Source organism: Labeo rohita, chromosome 2 (genome assembly GCF_022985175.1).
Source record: "Labeo rohita strain BAU-BD-2019 chromosome 2, IGBB_LRoh.1.0, whole genome shotgun sequence".
Classification (NCBI taxonomy): domain Eukaryota; kingdom Metazoa; phylum Chordata; class Actinopteri; order Cypriniformes; family Cyprinidae; genus Labeo; species Labeo rohita.
The window spans coordinates 2,156,940-2,183,004 of NC_066870.1; the positions used below are offsets into that span (position 1 = coordinate 2,156,940).

General features: G+C 35.7%; 2 protein-coding genes across 2 annotated transcripts in view; both read left to right on the forward strand.

The window, feature by feature from the left end:
* cacna1eb (calcium channel, voltage-dependent, R type, alpha 1E subunit b) overlaps window positions 1-26,065 on the forward strand; it is a 411,785-nt gene that overhangs the window by 254,653 nt on the left and 131,067 nt on the right.
* On the forward strand, window positions 4,412-21,797 carry wrnip1 (WRN helicase interacting protein 1). Its single transcript, XM_051122981.1, has 7 exons — window positions 4,412-5,200; window positions 7,944-8,138; window positions 12,703-12,935; window positions 16,534-16,757; window positions 20,180-20,335; window positions 20,481-20,560; window positions 20,884-21,797. The coding sequence occupies exons 1-7, from the start codon at window positions 4,679-4,681 to the stop codon at window positions 21,163-21,165; spliced, it is 1,692 nt and encodes a 563-aa protein (XP_050978938.1). The 5' UTR covers window positions 4,412-4,678; the 3' UTR covers window positions 21,166-21,797.

Consider the following 26,065-nt stretch of genomic DNA (forward strand, 5'->3'; position numbering starts at 1 on the left):
TGCAACTAAGGTATGACTTCATTACAAGCTCTGACATTCAACTTAAGAGGTAAATAAGTATTGTTAAGTAAGTATTGTGCCAGTAAATATGCATTCACGGATGGACATAGATGCGGACAGGCACAGTGAGGAATAACATGTCTACTGTACAGATAAACGACAATGCAGGCAATAAGCATTAGATCACCAGCATTGGTGTGCAACAGAGGTATGAACACACAAATAGGATTATGTACCAGAATGCCAGAACAATCAAGGCAGGATGTCCTGTCCAACTGTTACCACTTTGTTTATGTAAACGGGGAATCATCTCAATTAACACCGGTCAAGCATGGAGTGCCAGAAGGATCTGTCTTAGGCCCTCTGCTATTTTCAATAAACATATTGCCCCTTGAGTAATATTATTTGAAAATGCGGGATTAGTTTCCATTGTTGTGCTGATTATGCTCAACTATACAGTACATTTCAACAAAAGCAGATGAAACTTCTACATTTTCTAAGCTAACAGAGTGTGTTAAAATATAAAAGTTTGAATGACCAATAATTTTCTCCTATTAAATTTGCTTAACACAGAAATATTATTTATTGGAGCAAAAATAAAGTCTAGAAAGATATAGTGTAACTTTCTCTACAGTCAAAAACTTGTCTTTCGATCATATTTCACATGTTACAAAAACAGTATTCTTCCATCTTAGAAACTTTGCCAAGCTACGGAACATGCTACATGTTTCTGACGCAGAAAAGTTGGTTCATGCATTCATGATCTCTAGACTACACTATTGTAATGCACTGCTACATGGTTCTCCTGCATCTTCAATAAACAAGCAACAGGTAGTCCAAGAATGCAGCTGCTAGAGTTGTTACCAGGTCAAGGAAATATGATCATATTACCCCAATTTTACAACCTCTGGCTACCTATTAAGTACCATATCAGTTACAAAATACGGCTACTCCTGCTTACCTAATCAGTATTATAAAACTGATAGTTCCGGTCCTTGATTCTGATTGGTTGAGCTAAGCTGTTGTAAATTACTCTACAAACATACACCTATAGACCTTTTTCCTGAGAAAACGATGAGTGCCGCCATTACGAATTCTAACTTCCGACTGGATGCTCTTCTGTTCCGGTCTCCATAGGAACCCATTCAAATAGCGCCCATCTGTTTTTAATGTTTCTAACATCGTCATCTACACACTCATTAAACTTAGAGGAGTGAGGCACTGACAAATGATGGTCATTGTGACATTGCAAAGTAATGGCGCTATGGAGCCATGTGCTTTTTAAAAACATTTTAATAGGTTTAACATTAAATTATATAAAATATATGCTAATTTGATCAGAAACACTGGAGATCGAAAAGCGAAGCATCCTTCCAGTTAAGAGTCAGGCATGACTTCCGCGTTCAGGAAAAACGTCTATGCATTTGTTTACGTCTGTGTGTTGCTCTGCAACCATTTTGTCGCAACCACAAGCGTTTCTGAGGAACTACATTGTTTTTATTAATATCATTAGAATTTATTTGCTCTGTTTTATTTTGTAAAACCTTATTACGTATATGGAATAACCATTTTATAAAAGTAATAAGCCCCGTGAAGCCGTAGTTTACAGTGAAGTCCACTGCAGTAAAGTCCACTAAAGGAGGCAGAACTTTTTCGCATTTGGCAGCCAAACTCTGGAACAGCCTTCCTGATAACCTTTGGGGTTCAGACACTCTCTCTCTGTTTAAATCTTGATTAAAGACACATCTCTTCATCCAATCATTCACATAATGTATCTCATTACTTTGTATTTCAGATATATCTGATCAAATGCATCAGCTATGCTATGTTTTGTCCTTCTGCGTTTCTGTTTCTGCCACAGGATAGAAATCCTAAAGCTACTATGCATTACACAAGCTTAAGTCTATCCAGCCTTATATAAAGACTTGAGATGACCCAACACCTGAGAAGAAATGCCAACCCCTCCAAGGACCTTAGATGACGCCAACCATAAACTAATATACAAAATTACCCAATTTTCCTTACATTCCTATAAGTTTGAACACAATATATAATCACTACTGTTAATAGCTTACGCCCTTTGTTTGAAATACATCGTTCCTGTGTAATAATTGCATTTCACCATGTATTTTTTTTTTTTATTTTAACTTGTAACATTTATGTACAAACCAGTTTAAGCTACTTTATTAATGTATTACTTTTCAATCTATTTATATATATATATATATATATATTTGTATGCTATATTTTAACTAGTTATTTATTATTATTTAAAAAACAAGTTAAGTTTAATTTAAAATGAATAAATGTGAAATAACAACTTTATTCATTTATTCATCTCTTTAATTTTGGCTTTTTTAGGTGGGTAGGCCACTATGCTTCAGTGACTCTCACAACCCTTTGTTTTATTGGTCAGATGCATGACAGCTGGAATCCATTAAAAAGTTAGGAACAACAGAAATACACAATCTGACCCTGTAGATGTGCAGTCAACAGATTTACAATAAAAGACCAAGTCATGAGAAAATTAGTGCAATCTACAATGCTTCTCTTATTACCATTGCAATTTGTTTAATTTCTGTGTTGTTATTTGGATCTGTGTTGCTATCAGTCTTTATAAATGAATGAATGAATCAATCAATCAATCAATCAGTCAATCAATACACTTATGAATGGCTTCCACGTATTCACTGCTAGCCTTATGTGCTTTATGCGAGTCTGTAGTCATTCACATAGCACAACCCCTCCACTAGATGTCAGTAGTCTACCACGTTTAATCACTGTGGAACCAAGGTTTCAGAGAGAGTCTTCAAACTACACCCATACATGCACATTTATGGATTGTCAGATGCTGTAATCAGAAACTAAAGCTAAACATAAGATTTAAACGGGCAACCTTGACAATAATAGTGCCATGCTTTAACAGTTGAGCTCCAGGAACACAAGGCATGACTGGCATGGAATTTAAAAGCTTAGATCACATGCAAATAATATATATTTGATCTTTGTTAGTGGTAAGCAGTCTTTGTCTATGTGTGTGTGCACTTGTTGTATTTCTACCTGTTTGCCCTCATGCTCCATATGTTTCAGCTCCCAGAAGCAGCGCATGGTCTCGACCCTCTCCAGATAGTGGAAAAAGGCCAATTTGCCCAGAATGATGCTTCCAGAGCACTGATGCACAGCCTTGAGTCTGGCCTTTTTGACTCGAGGAGATTCATCTGGAGTCTCTGTGTTTCTGAGCAGTGTCACATCAAGCTCTGGCCTCTCATGGCTTACTTTCTTTTCACAGCTATATGTGTAAAATAAAAAGTGAAATGAATTAGTACATCAATAAAATTATGCATCAGAAAGCAAATGTTTAGTTGATAACAACCTGGTCTGATAATAAACAGCACTTAATATCATACAAAGAAAAATATGAAAGCATTAATTTATTATTTATCATTTCTTATGCCCAAATTTTTGAATTTAATATAAACCATTACACTTTCTTTTATATCCATGAAGGCTAACACATATGAAAATAAACCATGGTTAATATCGTAAGGGCTCCATCAAAAAGAACTCATAGTTCATATGGTTAGCATTAAAACATGCAGCATTTGCCACTTAAAAACTCTTGAATTTAAACTTTATTTCTCAAAAATACAAGTTAATATTTAAGTATATTAAGGAAGAATATTAAACAAATTCTAGATGTTTTATAGCTTTCTTGTTAACAGAAGTATTTAAATAAAAAACTGTATTTAAATAAAACTTTAGTTCTTGTTTAAAGATGTTAAGTGGGGCTTACATTTAATATATTTGCATTTATGGACATAAAACTTTCCTATAAATAACAGGAGGTTTATACAAAAACTTGCATGAAATAAATTCTTATCTTTAGCATAAAACCCAGAAAAACTCATAAAACCTTTATGTGTTTATTACAAAAAAATAAATAAATAAATAAAAATAATAATAATAATAATAATAATAATAATAAAAAAAGGACAATCAAAGCATTAACATTATTCCAAAGGGACTGAACAAAAAGACACTCCCAAAACAAATGAGCTACAGTTTCAGAAGAAATTTCACAGAAAGAACATTTTAAATTTCTGCATAAACTGCTTAACAGGACAAAATCTGTGTTTATAGAATATTTCTTTAACTTTATTTGTTAGGAAAAAATTTCTAAAGAGTGACCAAACATACGCCCACTTAATATCATCAAAAAAGTTGTTCCAGTTGGTTGCAAGCTGTATATGTTCAATTCAGTACAAATAACCGACTCAATAGAGTCAGTTCTTCCGGGAATCGGACTATATTGTTCGAACTTTACATTTTTGATTCATTTAAAGTAATCGGTTCATAAGAATCATCCATAAAGAATCGATGTACACTCTCTCTGTCTGTTTCTCGCTGTAGTTTCGCTAATAAACAAGTAGAACAGTGATCTGTGTCAGGATATGTTAGTAGCCCAAATGAAAGTCTGACTGATTTAGAAAGTTACCGGCTACTGCGAACTAGGTTCGAAGTTCACGTGTAAGTTCACAACTTTGCTGTCAGTAAAGAATATCGCGAGACGAGATTACCATTCTCCCGCGTCATAAACTCTAGGAAGAGTGCTGCTTTTCTACATGTGGATAAATGTCAGTATAAACTTAGTGGATAAACACGGGAATTCAGTGTGACAATGGCGGAGAATGCGTCAGATGGTACCGTAAAGTGTCCGGTTTGCGCGGGTGACTTTGAACCGGGCAGAATTAACGCGCACTTGGATGAGTGTTTACAGAGCAGTGATGCTCAACATGAACCTTCTGGACCTCCATCCAAAAAAGCCCGCACTAACACCTCTGACACCCGTCCTGCAGCTGCAGTATTCTCCGTGTTCCAAACCAGATCTAAAGCCACCGATCAGAAACAGAAGCCCGAAACAGCGGCCACATGTAAAGACAGTCCAGAAGCCTCCAGTCCAGGCGTGAGAGTGATGGGGAAACCGGAGTGTCCAGATGGACCAGCCGCATCTGACGCATCTTCACCAAGAGCGTTAAGGCTGAATAATGACAAACCCTTGGCAGAACTCTTGAGACCCAGCACTCTGGAGGAGTATTTCGGCCAGAATAAACTGATCGGAGAGCAGACCCTGCTGAGATCCCTCCTGCAGACACAGGAGATCCCCTCTCTGATACTTTGGGGGCCACCAGGCTGTGGAAAGGTCTCTGGTTTGTAGTTAATTATCTCTTTTGCAACAGATACCTTCAAGCCTAATGTGCTATTAAAGAAATATGTATGTACTCAGAAATATGTAAGATCTTCTAAAGAACACACATTATAATCACAGTTATAACTTCATAATATGTTTCAAAAGTTTCTCTATAGGGGTCCCAGAGACTCCAGGTATACACTACACTCTAAAAACTGCTGGGTTAAATACAACCTAGCACTGGGTAAAATATGGACATACCCAGCGATTGGGTTGTTTTGACCCAGCGGTTGGGTTACTACCCAGAAGGTTGGGTTAAACATTTAACCCAACCGCTGGGTCAAAACAACCCAGTCGCTGGGTATGTCCATATTTTACCCAGCACTTTGTTGTTTTTAACCCAGCAGTTTTTAAGAGTGTACCAGTCAAAAGTTTTTGAACAGTAAGATTTGTAATGTTTTTTTGTCTCTTCTGCTCACCAAACCTGTATTTATTTGATCCAAAATACCGCAAAAGCAGTAATATTGTGAAATATTTTTACTAATTAAAATAACTGCTTTCTATTTGAATATTTTTTTTAAAATGTAATTCATTCCTTGTGATCGAAGCTGAATTTTCAGCATCATTACTCCAGTCTTCAGTGTCACATGATCCTTCAGAAATCATTCTAATATGCTGATTTGTTGTTCAAGAATTATTATTATTATTATTATTATTATTATTATTATCATTATTATTATTATTATTATTATTATCATTATCAATTTGTAAAACATTTTTTTACATTTACATTTTTTTTCAGGATTCTTTGACTACTACTACTAATAATAATCCAAAAATCAGAATATATATATATATATTTTTTTTTTTTTTTTCTTTCTTTCTTTAAGGGAACATAAATTTTAGAACCTAAAACATATTTAGCAAGGATGCTTTAAATTGACCAAAAGTGATGATAAAGGCATTTATAATGAAGATTTCTATTTCAGATAAATGCTTTTCTTCTGAACTCAGCTGTTTTCAACATCATAATAGTAGTAATGTTTTTTTGAGCAGCAAATCAAAATATTATAATGATTTCTGAAGGATCATGTGACGAAATATATTCATATAGAAAAGGTAATTTTAAGTAATTTTAAAAAGTAATTTTACTGTTTTTGCTGTACCTTGGATCAAATAAATGCAGGCTTGGCAAGCAGAAGAGACTTAAAAAATAAATAAATAAATAAAAATCTTATTGTTCAGACACTTTTGACTGTCCATTTACTTCCATAGTATGGAAAAAAAATATGACTGCATTTTTGGGTAAATTAAATTAAATTTTTAAATCTCAAATATTTTAATTTCTCTCAAAATATTTTTTTATTTTTTATTTTTCCCCACATTAAGTTGAATTATTTCTCTATAATGTTACATGCAGCATTTTTGTCATGTATTTCTAACACAAGACTCAAAGCATTGAGACAGTGATTCAGTATCATTCAGCTGTTGTGAAATAATAATAACTAATCGCTGTTGTGCATTGTGGTGCCACAGCAGACGGGATGATGCATTTCATTCAGTGCTTTGTGTGTTTGTTACTGTATATAGGACAGCCAGTGTTATCCGAATCCAATGCAACCTTTCCATTCCTTGTTTGGAGTCTTTATTGTGGATGAAATAGTTGTGATGGTGTTTACAAATATTGCATGTGACAGTATGATTGTGTATGTTCTCAGGAAATGTTATTCAAACAATGTTAAGCTCAATCTACACCAATTTTTGTTGGGGTTAGAAAAAGAATTATGCATGATGCATGCCAGTCTATATTTTGACTGTAATAATAGACCATTTGATTCCTCTGAACAGTACAGATTTTATATTTTTTTATTTTTGTAAACGGTTAACGTGAGCCTATTTAAACATTACAAACATTGATTTTAGCTAAAAGTAATAGTAATTAAGGAAAATACTTTTAGCTATGCACTGTTATCATTTGAACTAGTCCTGTGCCATTAAGTGATTTGTTAAGCTGCGTGAAAAGGGTCAAATTAGGTGTTGACAGGTGCATGTGCTGGAATAATAGTCCCTAAGGGTCATTTAGTGAATGTGAATGTACTATTTTAAAAAGGCAGTGGCTGGACAGTGATTTTTTTATTTTTATTTTTAAACAGTGTTACTATAATGAGAATGAGAGTTTGTATGGAAATGTGCTTAACTGACATAATAAAAAAATAATTGCACAGTGCAAGCAAAAAAAAAAAAAAAAAGCATTGAATTTGTTTTTACCAGTGCGTTTAATAGTTTCCCCCCCCCCCTTTTGATTTTCACTTTCTGTTATCATCTTGCCTTCAGTATTTGCATTGCAGATGTTTTCTGTTTTGAGGCTAGAAGCTTATTTTCGATTACTGTGATGGATAGTTCAGTTTGTGCTGTGTTAGTAGTATTATAATGAAAAAGAGGAGACAAGATGGGACAAGCCAACTCTGCAGATTCAGAAACAGACCTTGCGTCAAGTGTCTGGTTACACTTTTTTATTTTTGGTTTTATAGATTGTCACATGGATTTACAGCAGAGCAGCAGAGCAAATGTTGGGTGTCTGTTCATTTCTACAGGAATTTACGTGTCGAAGTTTGTCTTTCACACTATTTCACTTGAGCGTGCAAGTCATGCCTCACAAGCCACTGAGAGAAATATTTAAAAAAAACGAGAAGATGTCAAGATTCTGGTAATTAATATCAGCATCTCGTTTTGTTTGTCTGTTTGTTGTTTACAGACCACTTTGGCTCATATTATCGCCAGTTCCATTAAGAAGAAAGGCACAGGACGTTTCGTGACTCTCTCTGCCACCAGTGCATCCACCAGTGACGTGCGAGAGGTGATCAAACAGGCACAGAACGAGCTTCGTCTGTGCAAGAGAAAGACTGTTCTGTTCATCGATGAGATTCATCGTTTTAACAAATCCCAGCAGGTCAGTTATATTACAGTACAGCTACAAGGCCCCATAAATCCTTGGACACTAAAATTTCACTTTAAAAGTATGAATGTCAGTGCATTGGGTGAAAACCCATTAAAATCAAAGCAAAACATTTGACAAAAAAGTTTTAAATGATGAAATTGAAGACAAAGCTAATGTTCCAGTAACAGAAAAGTTTCAGATACAGAAGCATGATTTGAAATTCAGACATTTTTATGTGTGACTTGTGTCTTCAAATACATTTTGTAGGTGAGAATTCATGTTGTAAGATGTTTGGTGTAGCTACAGCTGGCACAGGATCAGCCTGGAAGTGTGTTTATTTGTGTACACCAGATACCCAGAACAGTTTATCCTCAACGACAGCGCCAGTGGCTTTAAATACATCCATAATCATATTCATAAATGAATGCAGCAGACACTAGACCAGCCAAAGGGATACCCTCCTCATGCTTTCCTATTTAGTCTGCAAGACCATGAACCACTTTTCCAAAAAAAGAAATATACAGGGCTTTACGCTTACTTTTCTCTTTAGAAGCACTTGTGTTCCTAACTGATAAAATTTAGGTGCACAGTCAACATTTCAGGAACATCTTCTAATCAATAATCAAAAAATCTGATTAAAAAATTAGCCATTTACCATTACAAGGTGATATTTGACACTTTAAAGTGATTTACAGGGAGATTGTGTTTTTGTAATGGCATTTTTCTAACCATATCAAGTATGTCATCTTTTATATCTTTTTTTGTTTTAAATATATATTTTTAAGCTTTTTAAAATGTCTAATTAAAACACCAGAATAAGAACAAGCAGAATAAGTTACCAATCAAATAAAAATCAGAATTAACAAAATTAATTTGTACTACAGAGGTGGCACAGAACAACAGAATAGTGCATTGTAGGTGTATTTTTTCATATGTTTAATGAGGCTCAGAGATGGCATGGGTGCAATCAAATTCATAAACCCGTGTTGAGATTAATGTTTTAAATACAACATTTTGAATACAGAAATCTTAAATTATTTAAAGGGGTCATCGGATGCAAACTTCACTTTTTCATGTTGTTTGAATATTAATGTGTGTTGGAAGTGTGTGTACAAATCTACCATATAATGATAAAAATCCATGCAGCGGTTTCTAATAAATCTGTAAAAATATTTCCCCTTCTTCAAATTGAGCCATTCTCCCACAGTAAGTGACTGACATGAGCGTCTTACCTCAGACCCGCCTTAAATCAGTTGTAACAGTCTGACCTCCATTGTTTTGATGCCGGAGCAGGGATGTAAGTTAGACAAGAATATCTCCCATTGAGGTGTTGTACTAATAACGTGTTGTACTGATTACTAATAACGTGTTAGTTAGCAAGTTTAGCGGCTAAAGTAAACAGGCTTGTCACTCACAAAGAGAAGAGAGGGGCGGGGCGAGCAGAGCTCATTAACATTTAAAGCAACCTCGACCAGAACAGGATGATTTTTGCAGAGCTGATTTTAGCAAGCTAAAAAGGTGTTATTTACACTACACTATTTACACTACCGAATTTTAACCAAAGCATGTTATAAACTTTTCATGAAGACCCTAAAGAATCATATCAACTTGTGGAAAATGGGCATCCGATGACCCCTTTAAATAGATGAAAAGATATTTTAAAAATGAAACTAAACCTGCCAGTAGGTGGCGGCAAGTTACTGATTTAATTACTGAATCATTTATTCATTTGATTTGTTCGAACTGCTGATTTTTTCAGTAATAAAGCAAGTGACTGTCTTTTTGAATGGGAAATTGAACCACTCACTAGATTAATTTGAAAACGCACATTTATTCATGAACGAAACACTGCTTTGTTTGAATGGAGACTTGCTTGAGACTATTTTGATGAGCAAAATCAGGCAGTAGTGTTATAGTCAGACAATGTAAGTTACTTGATTATAACTTCTTGTTTATTTAACTGTTGTATTAAATCAATATCTCATTTACAAACTCCCTTAAAAAACATTAAAAGCTGTCACTCGTCTTAGTTCATCACAATCTCACAAAGTTCCATTACAATCAACGAAGCTCTCTACACTGCACAATCACTCTCTTATTTACACTCTCTTGACGCTTTGTTTATGAAAGGATTTGTGAGATTTGTCTGTGATACATTATTCAATTTTGCAAAAAAACATAGAAACCTTTGAAGCTCCCCTCAGCACAAATACAAATATGCTGATCAGGTCACTCGCACATGGTGCTCCTAAATATTTTTTCATAGTCGCACGCAGTATGCGACTGAAATGATCGCACAGTAGAGCACTGATATATGTATAGTGAAATTTATTGCACCCCTTTATTTTGTGGCGACAGAAAGTGGCCTCATAGTGACATTCTAGCTCTTAAACTGGAAACAATTAGACAAAATATGTGGTTTAAAAATAAGGTCAACAAAATGACAATGATAATTTTGTACTTCATCTGCATTTCAGCCATAACCAGTGATGGGAATAACGCGTTAATAGTGTTCAAAATAAACAGTGTTACTAATGCCGTTATTTTTTTTTTTAGTAACGAGTAATCAAACTAATTACTTTTCCCCGTTATAACACCGTTAATGTTACTGACAATAAAATGCGGCGTTACTATAATTTATTATAATGTTATTTTAACTTTATTTTTCAGTTCATCTGAATTGATCCACAGTGTACCTGTATTTGACGAACCGTAAAATCGAGTGTGAAGGCACACGACTAGTCGTCGCTTTGCCTCACTCACACGCAAAGATACAGAACGAGAGACTCTTACATACCATGAAGAATGGATGCGCTCCATGTAAATGATATTCTTCTGTATTTTCCTGTCAAAATAATGGAGTTCCTTTAGAATTCTTCAGCTTTTAAGAACTGCCTGTTTCTCCGGCTGTAGACAGAACTAATACGCAAACGGCAATCTCATTGGCTGGTGCTCACCTATTATCATCCCTGTTTTTATTTTAGCAAATCAGTTCGAGCGAACACAAACAACATGATTAATATTCATGAAGCCAGCAGCTCATTAATCCTTAGTGCATTTTGCATTGTTATTAGCTAGTAGAATTTATACTAGTTTTGTTATCAGTAGGCTATTTTTATATAGTAGGCTTTTTTTCTCCTATCTTTTTATAGAAACACTAAATTACAAACAATATCTTGTTTGTATCTAATACTTCAACATGACAAATATGCATTCATACATGGTTATTCTAATTACTAAAGTTCTAACTACTAAAGTTTAATGCTAAATTATCAGAAATTTACTAGCTAATGGTGATTCTATTGCCAAGGTGTCTGTAGAGGGTTGATAATTTTTTACAATAATTTATTGAATTTGATAGGTGTCTCTCACATTGTCCCACAGCAACATTAAAACAGATTAGTGTACAATGTTTTATAGTAATAATTTAGTCTATTTTGTGTCCATTTTATTCATTTAACATATTTGGGGACATCTAAGTTATTTGACACAGTTGAACTTTCTTTTTTAAGTAACACAATTGTTACCTTTCCTGGAACTTAGTTACTTTTAAAACTATGTAAGTCAGTTACTATTTTTGAGAAGTAACTAGTAACTATAACTAATTACTTTTTTAAAGTAATGTGCCGATTACTTGCCATACCTAGTACAAACATGACTTATTATGCTTTGAAGCATTTTTTCTTATATATATATATATATATATATATATATATATATTCTTTATTGTTTTTGTTTTTTGGCTGCTATCAGTACAGAATCTACCAGAAGCGGCTAAACACAACATGTATAACACAACATTTATAAAAATGAAAATAAAAAAAACTTATCTAAATATTGAGAAAATTTAAAGTTGTCTAAATGAAGTTCTTAGCAGTGCATATTACTAATCGAAAATTAAGTTTTGATATATTTACAGTCAGAAATTTACAAAATATCTTCATGGAACATGATCTTTACTTAATATCCTATTCATTTTTGGCATAAAAGAAAAATAGATTATTTTGACCCATACAATGTATTTTTGGCTATTGCTACAAATATACCCGTTTACTTAAGACAGGTTTTGTGGTCCAGGGTCACATATGTCAAATGCATGGTTAAAAAAAAAAAAAAAAAAAAAGGGAAAATGTGCTAGAAAGATTGATTCCTTGTTGTCATTAGTAGAGGTGTGACTCTTTGTGTAGACAGTGAAGCGATTTGATTCAAAAGTTTCTATTTGATTCAGCAGTGATTTTTGCTAATTCAGAACAATTCAGTTCACAATTTGATTTGGTTTCAATTAATGATTTGATTCTACATTTATTTTTCTCCTAATGTGTCGTAGGCAAGAAAAAGACAAGCTACTTAAGGCCACAAAAATGAGCTGAAAATCGCACCTTATGAATGTGCAAAGTTGAGTTCTGCAGAATTAATTTAGCCTATTATGCTTTTTAAACTCGCACACGTCTACACTGTCATCTTTACTCTAGAATGGACCCACCTTTGATATTCCTCCACTTTTGGAGTGTATGCTATCTTCTCTCGTCCTCTCATGTCACCTTGCTTCAGTATTTCTCCTCTGTTCCTGTCCCAGGACACCTTCCTGCCTCACGTGGAGTGCGGGACGATCACTCTTATCGGGGCCACCACAGAGAACCCGTCCTTCCAGGTCAACAGCGCGTTACTGAGCCGCTGCAGGGTTCTGGTTCTGGAACGGCTGTCGGTGGAAGCGATGGGCTTGATTCTGCGCCGGGCTGTAGACTTTCTGGGACTGCAGGTGTTGAACGAAGATGTGGTGGAGCGGGACGCTTCGGAGATCTGCTCAGAGTAAGTGTCAGTCGTGCCCTTGTTATCACGGCTCATCACCGGGTCGTCACCGACCTTGCCGCCTCATTTTGCTGATTTATTAGTCATCTGGATCGGTAAGTAGGACAAACAGTTGTCTCTCAGCCCGAGCTCAAGTAAACCAGCTGTGAAGTGCTTCAGATCAGGTTTTAGGGCCCTCAGGAGTCATGGAAGCGTCCGCAGTAAACACAAACGGTGTTGAGTTTCGCTGAACTGAACGCTCTCATTGTTTTATGAGTTTTCTCAGTGTAAAGAACAGCCTGTGACTTACTGATGAGAATAAAATAAGGCTGGGTTGAAAATATCGTTCTGTGCTGTTTTCGGTTGATGCGCAAACAAAACTTCACCAAACATATTTGTAATGCGCATTTCATCCAATAAATTGCAATAATCTTTGTGTTCTGTTACTTCTGATATGAAACAATGTCTCAGCTTTCAAAGTCAATTTTAATAGGAAATTCAAAGAATAAATGTCATTTTGGTACTCTTTAGTGACAGATCGCTGTACTGCCTCCTTTTAAACAGCATGTGAACCATTCGTCTCTTCTTTTTTACTACTAGTTATAGCCTGAAACAAACATGACTGAACATTAAAAGGTATTTTTAAAGAATCAGAAAAGCTTATTGAAAGGAGTAAAATCACTCAGTCAGTATTTCTTGTGAGCTTGTGATCAACTGTGTCATGTAACATCACATTTACCTCAGAAAAGCCATTTAGTGTCCATAAACTCATTAATAAGCTAGAAAAAAAATTATAAAAAAATATATTATACATTCATTATATTTTTTTAAAATCTGTTATCTTCAATATTTAATGCATGTTTGAATCCACTGTTTAAGTGTTTATATTTCAGCAACAAAAGTAGAAACGTAGGCTTAAAGGAGAAGTCCACTTCCAGAACAACAATTTACAAATAATTTACTCAACCCCTTGTCATCCAAGATGTTCATGTCTTTCTGTCTTCAGTTGTGAAGAAATGATGGTTTTTGGGGAAACATTTCAGCATTTTTCTCCATATAATGGACTGATATGGTGCCCTGATTTTGAACTTCCAAAATGTAGTTTAAATGCAGCTTCAAAGGCTCTAAATGATCCCAGCCGAGGAAGAAGGGTCTTATCTAGCGAAACAATCGGTCATTTTTTTCCGAAAAATAAAAATTTGTATACTTTTTAATCACAAAAGCTCATGTAGCACAGGCTCTGGGATGCGTGTTCATGATGCTACGAATTAGTGATGGGTCGTTCTTGAACGATTCGTTCATTTTGAACAACTCTTTAATGTGACTCGGGAAGAACGAGTCGTCTCGGGGAGTGATTCGTTCAGTCACACATGCGCAGCATCCAATTAGGTTCTGTACTGGAATTAGTTCACCTGTTTCGAGTCTTCGGGTTTTTCAAGTCGTTCATAATGAACAACTCAAACTCGAAAACTTGTCAGATAAGAGGTGAGGTGAGCTAATCATACACTAAAGACCCAGGTAAACAATCAATTAATCTTTTCTGTTTCTCATAGCATTACAGTTTTGTCTTGTTTGTAATGTGATCAACGTTTGTGTAAGCGGTAAATGTGTTAGGGTAGTAACACATAACATTTTAATTACATTTTGCTAAAATGAATGAAATGACTCGAAAAAAGATTCGTTCATTTTGCTAAACGAGACTCAAAGGTCTGAGTCAGTAAAATGATCTGAACTTCCCATCACTACTACGAATCATGTCAAAGCTCACCATCTGTGTACTCCAGCTCAAAAAGATAGAGTATAGTGAAAAACTCCATCTTATTTTCTCCTACAACTTCAGAATCGTCCGACATCGTTGTAGCTTTTTGTTTGTAAACAGTGTTTGACTTACTTGCACTTTCTTAGTCTTTGCGCGTTTGCTTTGTAAACACTGGGTCTGTAGTTCCGCGTGACCTTTCGACATGATTCAATAGTACGTAGCATCGTGAATGCGCATCCCAGAGCCTGTACTACACCAGCTTTTGAGCTTAAAAAGTATAAAAAAAATATATATATTTTCCAAAAAAAAAAAAAAAAAAAAATGAGCGAGCGTTTCGGTAGATAAGACTCGTCTTCCTCGGTTGGGAATGTTTAGAGCCCTTTGAAGCTGCATTTAAACTACATTTTGGAAATTCAAAATCAGGGCACCAATGAAGTCCATTATATGAAGAAAAATCCTGAAATGTTTTGCTCAAAAAACATAATTTCTTTACGACTGAAGAAAGAAAGACATGAACATCTTGGATGACAAGGTCCGATTGTACCCTATAATACATTTTTATGTTACTTGTGTTTTTATTTATGTTTTTTTTTTTATAAAGTATATTGTTGTTAGATATGTTTTTATAATATTTAATTTTTTATAACCATAAAACATGGATTATAATGGATGCCAGTATTAGTGTAGGGATGGAAAAGAAAGATTTGAAGATAATATGTATAAATATACTTCTATATTATGACAGATAATACAGTATAGCTATAAAAACAACTCTTGTTAATGAAACCGCAAACGGATTGATCATCGAATTGCTTTATTAGAATTCCACAAGTCATTATTCATGTTGCTAATTTGAATCAAACATGAATTTTTAACTGTTATCGTGCATTTACATCATTTAGCATGCAACATTAAACGCTCATATTCCGTCTTGAGTTACCAATAACCCCGTACACCAGGTCAGGTTTTAATTTATTGTTCACTTTCATGTATAGACGCTGTTATAAATGTGGGTAAGATGAGAGCCGTGACCCAGTTAAACATTAGGGCAGAGAATCAAAGTCTCTCAAAGTGTCCATTTCACTCACTGCCAGTAGGACGCTCCGTCCTTCAAGCACTCAGCCAATATCATAACTCTCTAAAAGAAACCAGCACAGCAGTTCTGTGGTCCAATGATGCTAAATCTTGTTTATATCAATAGACCAGATTGTAGTGTGTTAAGAAGTCAGTCCCTACTTTCACCCCTGTGGAAAATGATGAAGTAATAATGGAAATAAAGCAAAATTGTGAATACATTATTACTCTACAATAAAAACAAACTTCAGAGCTCAAAACTAATTTCCCAACTTAAAATATGAATTATTCTTTTGTGTCATTCTAAAATACCCAGATTTGAAATTGGGACGTCACTCGACACTTCGCAAACTAACCTTGAGAATCTGAACCTGAATTTCATGACCCTCTTCAAAGAGATAAACAAAGACAATAAACTTTATTTCATCTCCAGAACACAAATAATGACATATTCAAGCTTGCTTGAACTGCTAGGTAGGTGCAGGGTTGTTCTCATGTTTGAGCTGCCATGTATTTGCAGATCAATGCTTATAAATGAATAAAAGTTTACATTACAATCATATAAACTGATCCTGCCTCGTCAGAAACCTCTTGATTCATATGGAGTACTTATGTGATGTCTTTAGATGCTTTTTGAAACTTGAAAGTGTATAAAATAAGAAATTATGAAAATATATATTTAATTATATTTTATGTTTCTTGATCTTTTGTGTATTTAAGACAGAAATGGTTTGTAAACGCTGGTTTGTTGAACAGGCCTGAGCTCAGTGTGCTGTCTGTGTTTAGATCTCAGGTGTTCATCGAGCAGAAAGCGCTGGACACGGTCGCGCACCTGTGTGACGGAGATGCTCGAGCCGCTCTCAATGGCTTGCAGCTGGCGGTGCAGGCGTGTGTCGTGCAGGTGCACGTGGCTTCATCTGAACCCGATGCCGGCCCGCGGCGAATAATAGTGCGCGAGCAACACATTAAAGAAGGACTTCAGAGATCACACATCCTTTATGATAAAGCAGGTGTGTCATGTTTGCACTCAAGTCATCGTCCAGTAATCAGTTCATTTCGTGTAGTGCGGTTATTGAGGCTCATCTGTAACAAAAGATGCCCAATTTTGTGAAACGCAGAATATAAATCTGGCCACTAAACAGCTATTAAGTAGCACAGGTATATTTGTAGCAACAGCCAACAATTCGTTGTATGGGTTAAAATTATCGATTTTTCTTTTATGCCAAAAATCATTAGGATATTAAGTAAAGTTTTTTTTTATTTATTCAGCTTTCAGATTATGTATAAATCTCAGTTTTAAAAAACTGACCCTTATGACTGGTTTTGTGGTCCAGGGTCACAAATTATAGTAAGTTTGCTAACAAATTGTGGTGTCGATTTGAAGTCTTGAATTTGTGTCTGTCATAGGCTTTTAGGCTTAATGAAGTATTTTGACTTTAGCTTATCAACATGCTGATGTGAAATCTATATCGTGTTTATATTTGTATTTATATATAACATTACATAAATTTGTATATTAAAATATATGGGCAGGCAGCTCACTATGTTGTGGAACTGTGTCAAAAATATATTTGAATTTATTGGCTGCTTTAATTAGTCCCTCAGGATTGTGTATTTAATGCAAGTTCAACCAGTTCTAGTCTTTAAAGGGGTCATTGGATGCATTGACGCATTGATGTAGATCGGGAGGTGCATTCCCTTCACAAACAAACGTAATCCACTGCATCTTCAGCGGCTCAGATGTCGGGAGTAAATGACGACCACTATGTTCATTATTACATCCAGCAACACAACACCTCAATCGCTCGATCAGAGATATTCTTGTCTAACTTACATCCCTGCTCTGGCATCGAAACAAAGAAAGCGGACTGTGACAGCTGATCTGAGGTAAAACACTCATGTCAATCAACTATCGTGGGAGCGGCCTCTGTCAGTGTGACGCCACAACGACAGGCATCTGAGAATGGCTCGATTTGAAAAAGGGAATATTATTTTTACAGATTAATTAAAAACCACTGCATGGATTTGTATCATTATAGGGTAGATTTGTACATACACTGCCAACACACATTAATGTTCAAACAACATGTAAAAGTGAACTTAGCATCCGATGACCTCTTTAATGCAATCTCCACCTTTAATCTTTAATTTTTTTATTAAAAAAATAATAAATACATTTAAATAAAGTCATCATCACTGTGCAGTAATATACTGTATTCAAGGAATACAGTGGGTACGGAAAGTATTCAGACCCCCTTACATTTTTCGCTCTTTGTTATATTGCAGCCATTTGCTAAAATCATTTAAGTTCTTTTTTTTCCTCATTAATGTACACACAGCACCCCATATTGACAGAAAAACACAGAATTGTTGACATTTTTGCAGATTTATTAAAAAAGAAAAACTGAAATATCACATGGTCCTAAGTATTCAGACCCTTTGCTGTGACACTCATATATTTAACTCAGGTGCTGTCCATTTCTTCTGATCATCCTTGAGATGGTTCTACATTTGAGTCCAGCTGTGTTTGATTATACTGATTGGACTTGATTAGGAAAGCCACACACCTGTCTATATAAGACGTTACAGCTCACAGTGCATGTCAGAGCAAATGAGAATCATGAGGTCAAAGGAACTGCCTGAAGAGCTCAGAGACAGAATTGTGCAAGGCACAGATCTGGCCAAGGTTACAAAAAAATTTCTGCTGCACTTAAGGTTCCTAAGAGCACAGTGGCCTCCATAATCCTTAAATGGAAGACGTTTGGGACGACCAGAACCCTTCCTAGAGCTGCCCGTCCGGCCAAACTGAGCTATCGAGGGAGAAGAGCCTTGGTGAGAGAGGTAAAGAAGAACCCAAAGATCACTGTGGCTGAGCTCCAGAGATGCAGTCGGGAGATGGGAGAAAGTTGTAGAAAGTCAAGCATCACTGCAGCCCTCCACCAGTCAGGGCTTTATGGCAGAGTGGCCTGACGGAAGCCTCTCCTCAGTGCAAGACACATAAAAAAACACCTGAAGGACTCCAAGATGGTGAGAAATAAGATTCTCTGGTCTGATGAGACCAAGATAGAACTTTTTGGCCTTGATTCTAAGCGGTATGTGTGGAGAAAACCAGGCACTGCTCATCACCTGTCCAATACAGTCCCAACAGTGAAGCATGGTGGTGGCAGTATCATGCTGTGGGGGTGTTTTTCAGCTGCAGGGACAGAACGACTGGTTGCAATCGAGGGAAAGATGAATGCGGCCAACTACAGGGATATCCTGGACGAAAACCTTCTCCAGAGTGCTCAGGACCTCAGACTGGGCCGAAGGTTTACCTTCCAACAAGACAATGACCCTAAGCACACAGCTAAAATAATGAAGGAGTGGCTTCACAACAACTCCGTGACTGTTCTTGAATGGCCCAGCCAGAGCCCTGACTTAAACCCAATTGAGCATCTCTGGAGAGACCTAAAAATGGCTGTCCACCAACGTTTACCATCCAACCTGACAGAACTGGAGAGGATCTGCAAGGAGGAATGGCAGAGGATCCCCAAATCCAGGTGTGAAAACCTTGTTGCATCTTTCCCAAAAAGACTCATGGCTGTATTAGATCAAAAGGGTGCTTCTACTAAATACTGAGCAAAGGGTCTGAATACTTAGGACCATGTGATATTTCAGTTTTTCTTTTTTAATAAATCTGCAAAAATGTCAACAATTCTGTGTTTTTCTGTCAATATGGGGTGCTGTGTGTACATTAATGAGGAAAAAAATGAACTTAAATGATTTTAGCAAATGGCTGCAATATAACAAAGAGTGAAAAATTTAAGGGGGTCTGAATACTTTCCGTACCCACTGTATATACAAGTAATATACAGTGTAATGGTTAAAGAGGAAAAGGGGTTTTTAAGCATCAAAACAAAGTTTATTACAGATTTTTTTTTCATGCATTGCATTGTAAAAAATAATGAAAATAACTTCTTCTTATTTTTTAAATGATTTACTGAAAAATGTCATACATTGTAATAATAGTTTGCATATCGAAAAATCAGGCATAGTTAGAACCAGAATAATTATTGACATTAAAAGACTTCATAAATGTCATTTTTAAATCGTAACCACTGTCCTTCAAACTGCTAGGTTTGACTCATTTGTCAATATGAAGTTTTTAGTCATTAGAAATCTAATAAAACTTAGTGTGGTCACTTTTTATGTTATATATTTTAAGACGTACAGGTCAAAATAAGTATCTTTCATTTTTATATAAATGTTATGCTCAGTGATGATGGACATTTTACCCAAAAGTTTTTTGAAACATTAAAGTAGACATTTCACTGAAAACCAGTTTTTGTTAAAAGCCTAAAAATGTTGTTTGGGATTGTGTCATGTTCTCATGTCACACTAAATCACATCCACTAGAAATGTAATATCTGATGTATGTGTGTGTCATGCACAGGTGAGGAGCACTATAACTGTATCTCAGCCCTGCACAAGTCAATGAGAGGCTCCGATCCCAACGCTGCCCTCTACTGGCTGGCCAGAATGCTGGAGGGCGGTGAAGACCCGCTGTATGTGGCCCGCAGACTCGTCCGCTTCGCCAGTGAGGATATCGGTAAGCAGCTGCTCAACCTTTACAGACAAACTTTAATATCTTCCAAAACCTTTGTTGTTTTACCAAAATAGAAACTGCATAATTTAGTGTATAATACAGAAGTGAGCGTTTTGACAGATCAAATGTGTTGTGGACTCTCCTGAAGGTCTGGCAGACCCGGCGGCGCTCACTCAGGCCGTATCAGCGTTCCAGGCCTGTCACTTCATCGGCATGCCCGAATGTGAGGTACGACACACTCACAAACCTTGTTTTTATCTTTTGTTGGATACACAATGACAAAAGTGCTTTTTCCCATTTTCGAAGATTGCTTTCTAAAGCCATTTTGACCCCCTCTCTACAATTGAGTGGATTTTACAGTAAAAATTCATCCATGGCATTTAATATTTTGGCTTTTATCACCATTTATGTTAGTCTTTCTTTAAAACTTTTAGCAAGAGAAGTTTGCTCTTGTAATTCGCCTTCACCACTCCAAACTTCAAGAAAGTTTAATTACATCTAGATACTTAGTTTCCACAGTCTGTCTTATACCTCGTCTTGAATTGCTGTAGGTCATCCTAGCGCAGTGTGCTGTTTATATGGCCCGGGCGCCCAAGTCTGTGGAGGTGTACAAGGCCTATAACAACGTCAAGTTCAGTCTGAGGAACCATCAGGGCCCGTTACCATCCGTTCCCCTCCACCTACGCAACGCTCCCACCAAACTGATGAAGAATCTGGGCTATGCAAAAGGATACAAGTACAATCCGGACTACAATGGACCGGTGGACCAAGAATATCTTCCAGAGGAACTGCGTGGTGTCAACTTTTTTACCTGGACGCCCTCTAATCTATGACTGATTGTGTTTTTAAGTTTGGAGTTTTGCTGTTGCCTTTATCACTGTTGCCGTATCTTCTACTTATTACAGCGGGATTTCACGCCTTTGGTCCGTATTGTAAATGAATAAATATGCATTTGCTTATATTAAACAGAGTTTTATGTAAAAATGATAAATATAAAATGAACACGAAGATTGCAGCAACTGATTTCCATTTTTATCTCAGGTAAGAAAGAAATTGATACAATGAAACAATAAGGTGGTCGATCAATAAGAGATTGTTGAACATTTATTTTGAAAATTGAGTTACAATTTATATTTCAGCTCCGTTAGATGTTTACACAGTTGTACACTTTTATCTACAAGCAGCCAATATTATGTATGTTTTATATTAGCATACGCTTTACTAAAACCAAGTCTCGTCTTTATTTTCTACACTGAAGATGTTTCACTTACAAATCATTTTGTTTCAAGTCATTGTGATTCTGACTCGATTGATTCTGACTTAATTTTCACCAGTTTTCACCAGTCATTAAAGAGTTCACCCAAGAGTGTTCACCCAAAAATGAAAATCTGTCATTATTTACTAACCATTATGTTATTCCAAACCTTTTTTTTTAATCTTGAATAAAAGTAGATGGAGTCAACATTACACGTATGTAGTTCATTACAGGGTCGATACGGGGTCGTTCTGTCAAATCAACCGAATTTCTGAAAACATAAAATGTTTGATTTTCCTAATTTTTTTTCCTGAGAAAAGATAGATGTGTATAGTGATGAAAGCCAAAATATTATATGTCATGGATGAATATTTATTAAGTAATCCACTATTCTGTAGAGGGGGGTCAAAATGGCAATTTTCACCCAAAATTCATATTACAAGAGGGTAAAAATGACATTAGAAAGATGACAGCATCATAATGTTACTGTAACACAAGGTTTGGTAGGTCTGTTAGTGAAATATGTTGATTTTAGCCATCTTTGTTGTATTATGTGCCAATAATGACCACTCAAAAATGGGAAAACAGCACTTTTCAATTTTTTCTTCAAAGTTTGCATGCCTGTAACTCAGGAAGTATTAAAGATATCTTAATGCCCTTTTAAGTATTGGGTCTTAACAAACTTTCCTTTTGGCATCTTCATTTTTAAGGCCCTGTATGATTTGGTTCCAGAGATATTGGAATTTCAACATGGCTCCAGGAGTAAATTGTGAAATGGTACACATTTTCAGTGGTCAAAAACCAAATGTGGGTCACTTTGTAAAAACACTATCACTTTTCTTTTAAAGTGGAATGTCTGAAGAACAAATAATCTTGAAACTAGAGATGTGTCTTGTTTCCTTCTGTCAAGACGACTGCATCGAACATACTTGTTTGTGTGGCATAAATATTCATTTTCCAAAGTTTGCATGTCTGTAACTCAAGACGTATTAAAGATATCGCATTTGATTTTAGATTCCAGTTCTTAATTAACTTTTTACTTTTTGGAATCTTTCAAGTCCCTACATTGTTCAGCCCCAGAGATATGAGGATCTCAACGAGGCTCCATGTCCAGATTGTTGATTATTACCCAGTTTCAGTGGGTTTAAAAAAACAAAAAAAACAAATGTTGGTCACTTTGTATCCACCTTATGTTTCCCATAAGAGTGGGTGCAGCCATTTGTACATTTTTTGTGTCTGGCTTGCATCTCATCCACTTCCAGCTATTTTTAGCGGCACAAAAAGCTTGTTTTGCTGCTTGATATTGCAAACTGGTGTGTCTTACCATATTATATTAATGTATTATCTTAATTATGAACACACTGGTTTGTAGTGCAAACTGTTTTACCTTTTACTGCACTCTGATATTCTTCTCGTTATTTTCTTGTGGCGGATTATGAACACATTACCAGAAAACAGCTTCCTTCCGCACTGAAAAATAAGGTTTTACTTAAGGTTTAGAATTACCCAGTGTTAATTATTTCAAGTGTGAGAGACCCTTTAAATGTTTGAGGTACTGTCAGTGATTCTGCCAAATATGCCCTTCAGCAGTAGATACTACTTGATATATGACTATGCTTCACATTTTATAACAATGAAAAAGAAAACAAAATTGTAATAATTATTCCAGGTGAGGTCAATCTTGGTTTATTGATGTGAATGCAATGTGTGGTTAAAACAACCATTTATTCCTGAGGCGTGGGATTTGTTTCAAATATGTTACAGTACTCCATGTTTAAACTCCTGGTAGCTTCAGAAGCTGTTAAAAGGAACAAAATCCCTTCTATCAAATATCACTGAAACTGATTAAAATATAGAATCTTATGAATGGACTACTGAGAGCAAGGTAATGTGCCTCAACTTGATCATTTCAGTGCATTTTTGACACTCAGGTATGTTCTATGCAATTGTTTTGATAGAGGGAAACAAGATACAATTCTAATTTCAACATTATTTCTTCTTCAGACATCTGTCTTTAAGTGAAATAAGTATCGACTGTATACAAGGTGACCAACATTTGGTTTGAACCACTGGAAATGGGTAATATTCAACAATCTGGACATGGGGCCTCATTGAGGTCCCCATATCTTTGGTACTGAATGACGTAGGGCCTTGAAGATTAGGATTTCAAAAGAAAAGTTTATGAAGAACTAGAATCTAAAATCATATTTTGATATCTTTACTATTTCTTGCATTATAGTCACACAAACTTTGGAAAATGAATATGTATGACAGGTATGTTCAATGCAGTCGTCTTGACAGAAGGAAACAAGATCTCTAGTTTCAACATTATTTCTTTTTCAGACATTCCTCTTTAAAAGAAAACAAACAATTTTTGCAAAGTAACCTGCATTTGGTTTTTGACCACTGAAAATGTGTACAATTTAACAACAATTTACTCCTGGAAACATATTGAAATTCCAATGTCTCCGGAACCAAATCATACAGGGCCTTAAAAATGAAGACGCTAAAAGGAAAGTTGGTTAAGACCCAATATCTAAAAGGGCATTAAGATATCTTATTATATTACATCTTATTAATATTTCTTGAGTTACAGCCATGCAAACTTTGGAGAAACTTTAGATTTTTCTAACAGACCTACCAATCTCTGTGCAAAGATAACATTATGATGTTGCCAGCTTTCTGAATTTGTAATTTGGCTCTAAATCTCAGGTAAAAATTGCCATTTTGACCCCCCTCTGCATGAATGATTATTACTTAGGAAATAATCATCCATGACATTTAATATTTTGGCTTTCATCACTATACATGTCTATTTTTCTTTAGAAAAAAAGATTAGCAAAAGCAAAAATTGGAGCCGGTGAACTCTGGTTGAGTTGACACGGAATGACCCTACAGTGTCTGAGAATAGCTTGGTTCATTTACAGTGAAAGGAGCTCTTCTGAGATGCTGATATCATGGCAGAACTTGACAAAAAAGATGCTCTGTACAGCTGACTGGACCAGTGCTGTTCTGTATAAATAGCTATGTATTTGTAAAGAAGAAAACTGCAATTGTGAGTAAAATCATGCGTGACTCTTTATTAGCAGGATAAACGAAAAATGGTATAATATCTGTGTTCCTAAACGTATCTAAAAACTATAAATACAACTGCCATAGTAGTGGATTTTTAATGTCAGAGACTTTGTAACAGACATTTGTGAAGAATTTAAAACACTTCACATATGAATATCATAATTTTGTGTTTTGCGCATGGGTGTTTGAATAAATCATGCTGCATGGTCAAAACTAGTTTGCACAATATCTAGTGAGTCACAGAACAGATTAATACAGCTGCAGTCAGGAGCCCTAATAACGCTTCACGGAGGGCGTGTCTGAAGCTTCGCGCTGACTGGCCAGCGTCTGCACCGAATGGGATTGGCTAGCGTCTGCACTAGTGTATTTGCATATGGTGATCTGATTGGCTGACGCCTGCGTTGGCGCCAGCCAGGAGAACTCCACTTTCAAATCAACAATTTATAAATAATTTACTCACCCACTTGTCATCCAAGATGTTCATGTCTTTCTGTCTTCAGTCGTAAAGAAATTATGTTTTCTGAGGAAAACATTTCAGGATTTTTCTCCATATAATGGACTTCATTGGTGCCCCGATTTTTAACTTTTAAAATGTAGTTTAAATGCGGCTTCAAAGGACTCTAAATGATCTCAGCCGAGGAAGAAGGGTCTTATCTAGTGAAACGATCAGTCATTTTTTTTCCAAAAAAAAAGTATACTTTTTAAGCAGAAGAGATCGTGAAGCACAGGCTTTGGGATGCGCATTCATGATGCTACAAATTAGTGATGGGTCGTTCTTGAACGATTCTTTCATTTTGAACGAATCTTTAACGTGACACGCACCACAAATCATTTTGCACTATTTGCTTCTTAACCTTTAAATACCTCTTCTGCACATTATCATGCAAAGTTATTATGTAAACTACTTGTATAGTCTGTCTTAGGTTATGTGTATGTATAGTCAATTATTTATAGTATATGTATAGTCACATGTATAGGTTTAAAAAAATTGTTTCTACGTCTAGTGTATTTATGTTCATATTTATGTTTATTTATGTAGCACCGTGGTCCTGTGAGACACGACATTTTGTTCCACTGTATGTCCACACATGTAGCGGAATGACAATAAAGCTTGACTTGACTTGACTTGAAGACCTAATCGTCTTGGGGAGTGATTCGTTCAGTCGCGTATGCGCAACATCCTATTATGTTCTGTACTGGAATTAGTTCACCTGTTTCGAGTCTTCAGGTTTTTGAGTCGTTCGTTCATCTTATGGGGCTGTCACATGATGAACGAACGACTCAAACCCAAAAACTTGTCAGATAAGAGGTGAGGTGAGCTAATCATAGACTAAAGACCCAGGTAAACTATGAATTAATGTTTTCTGTTTGTCGTGTGATCAAGGATTGTGTAAGCAGTAGAT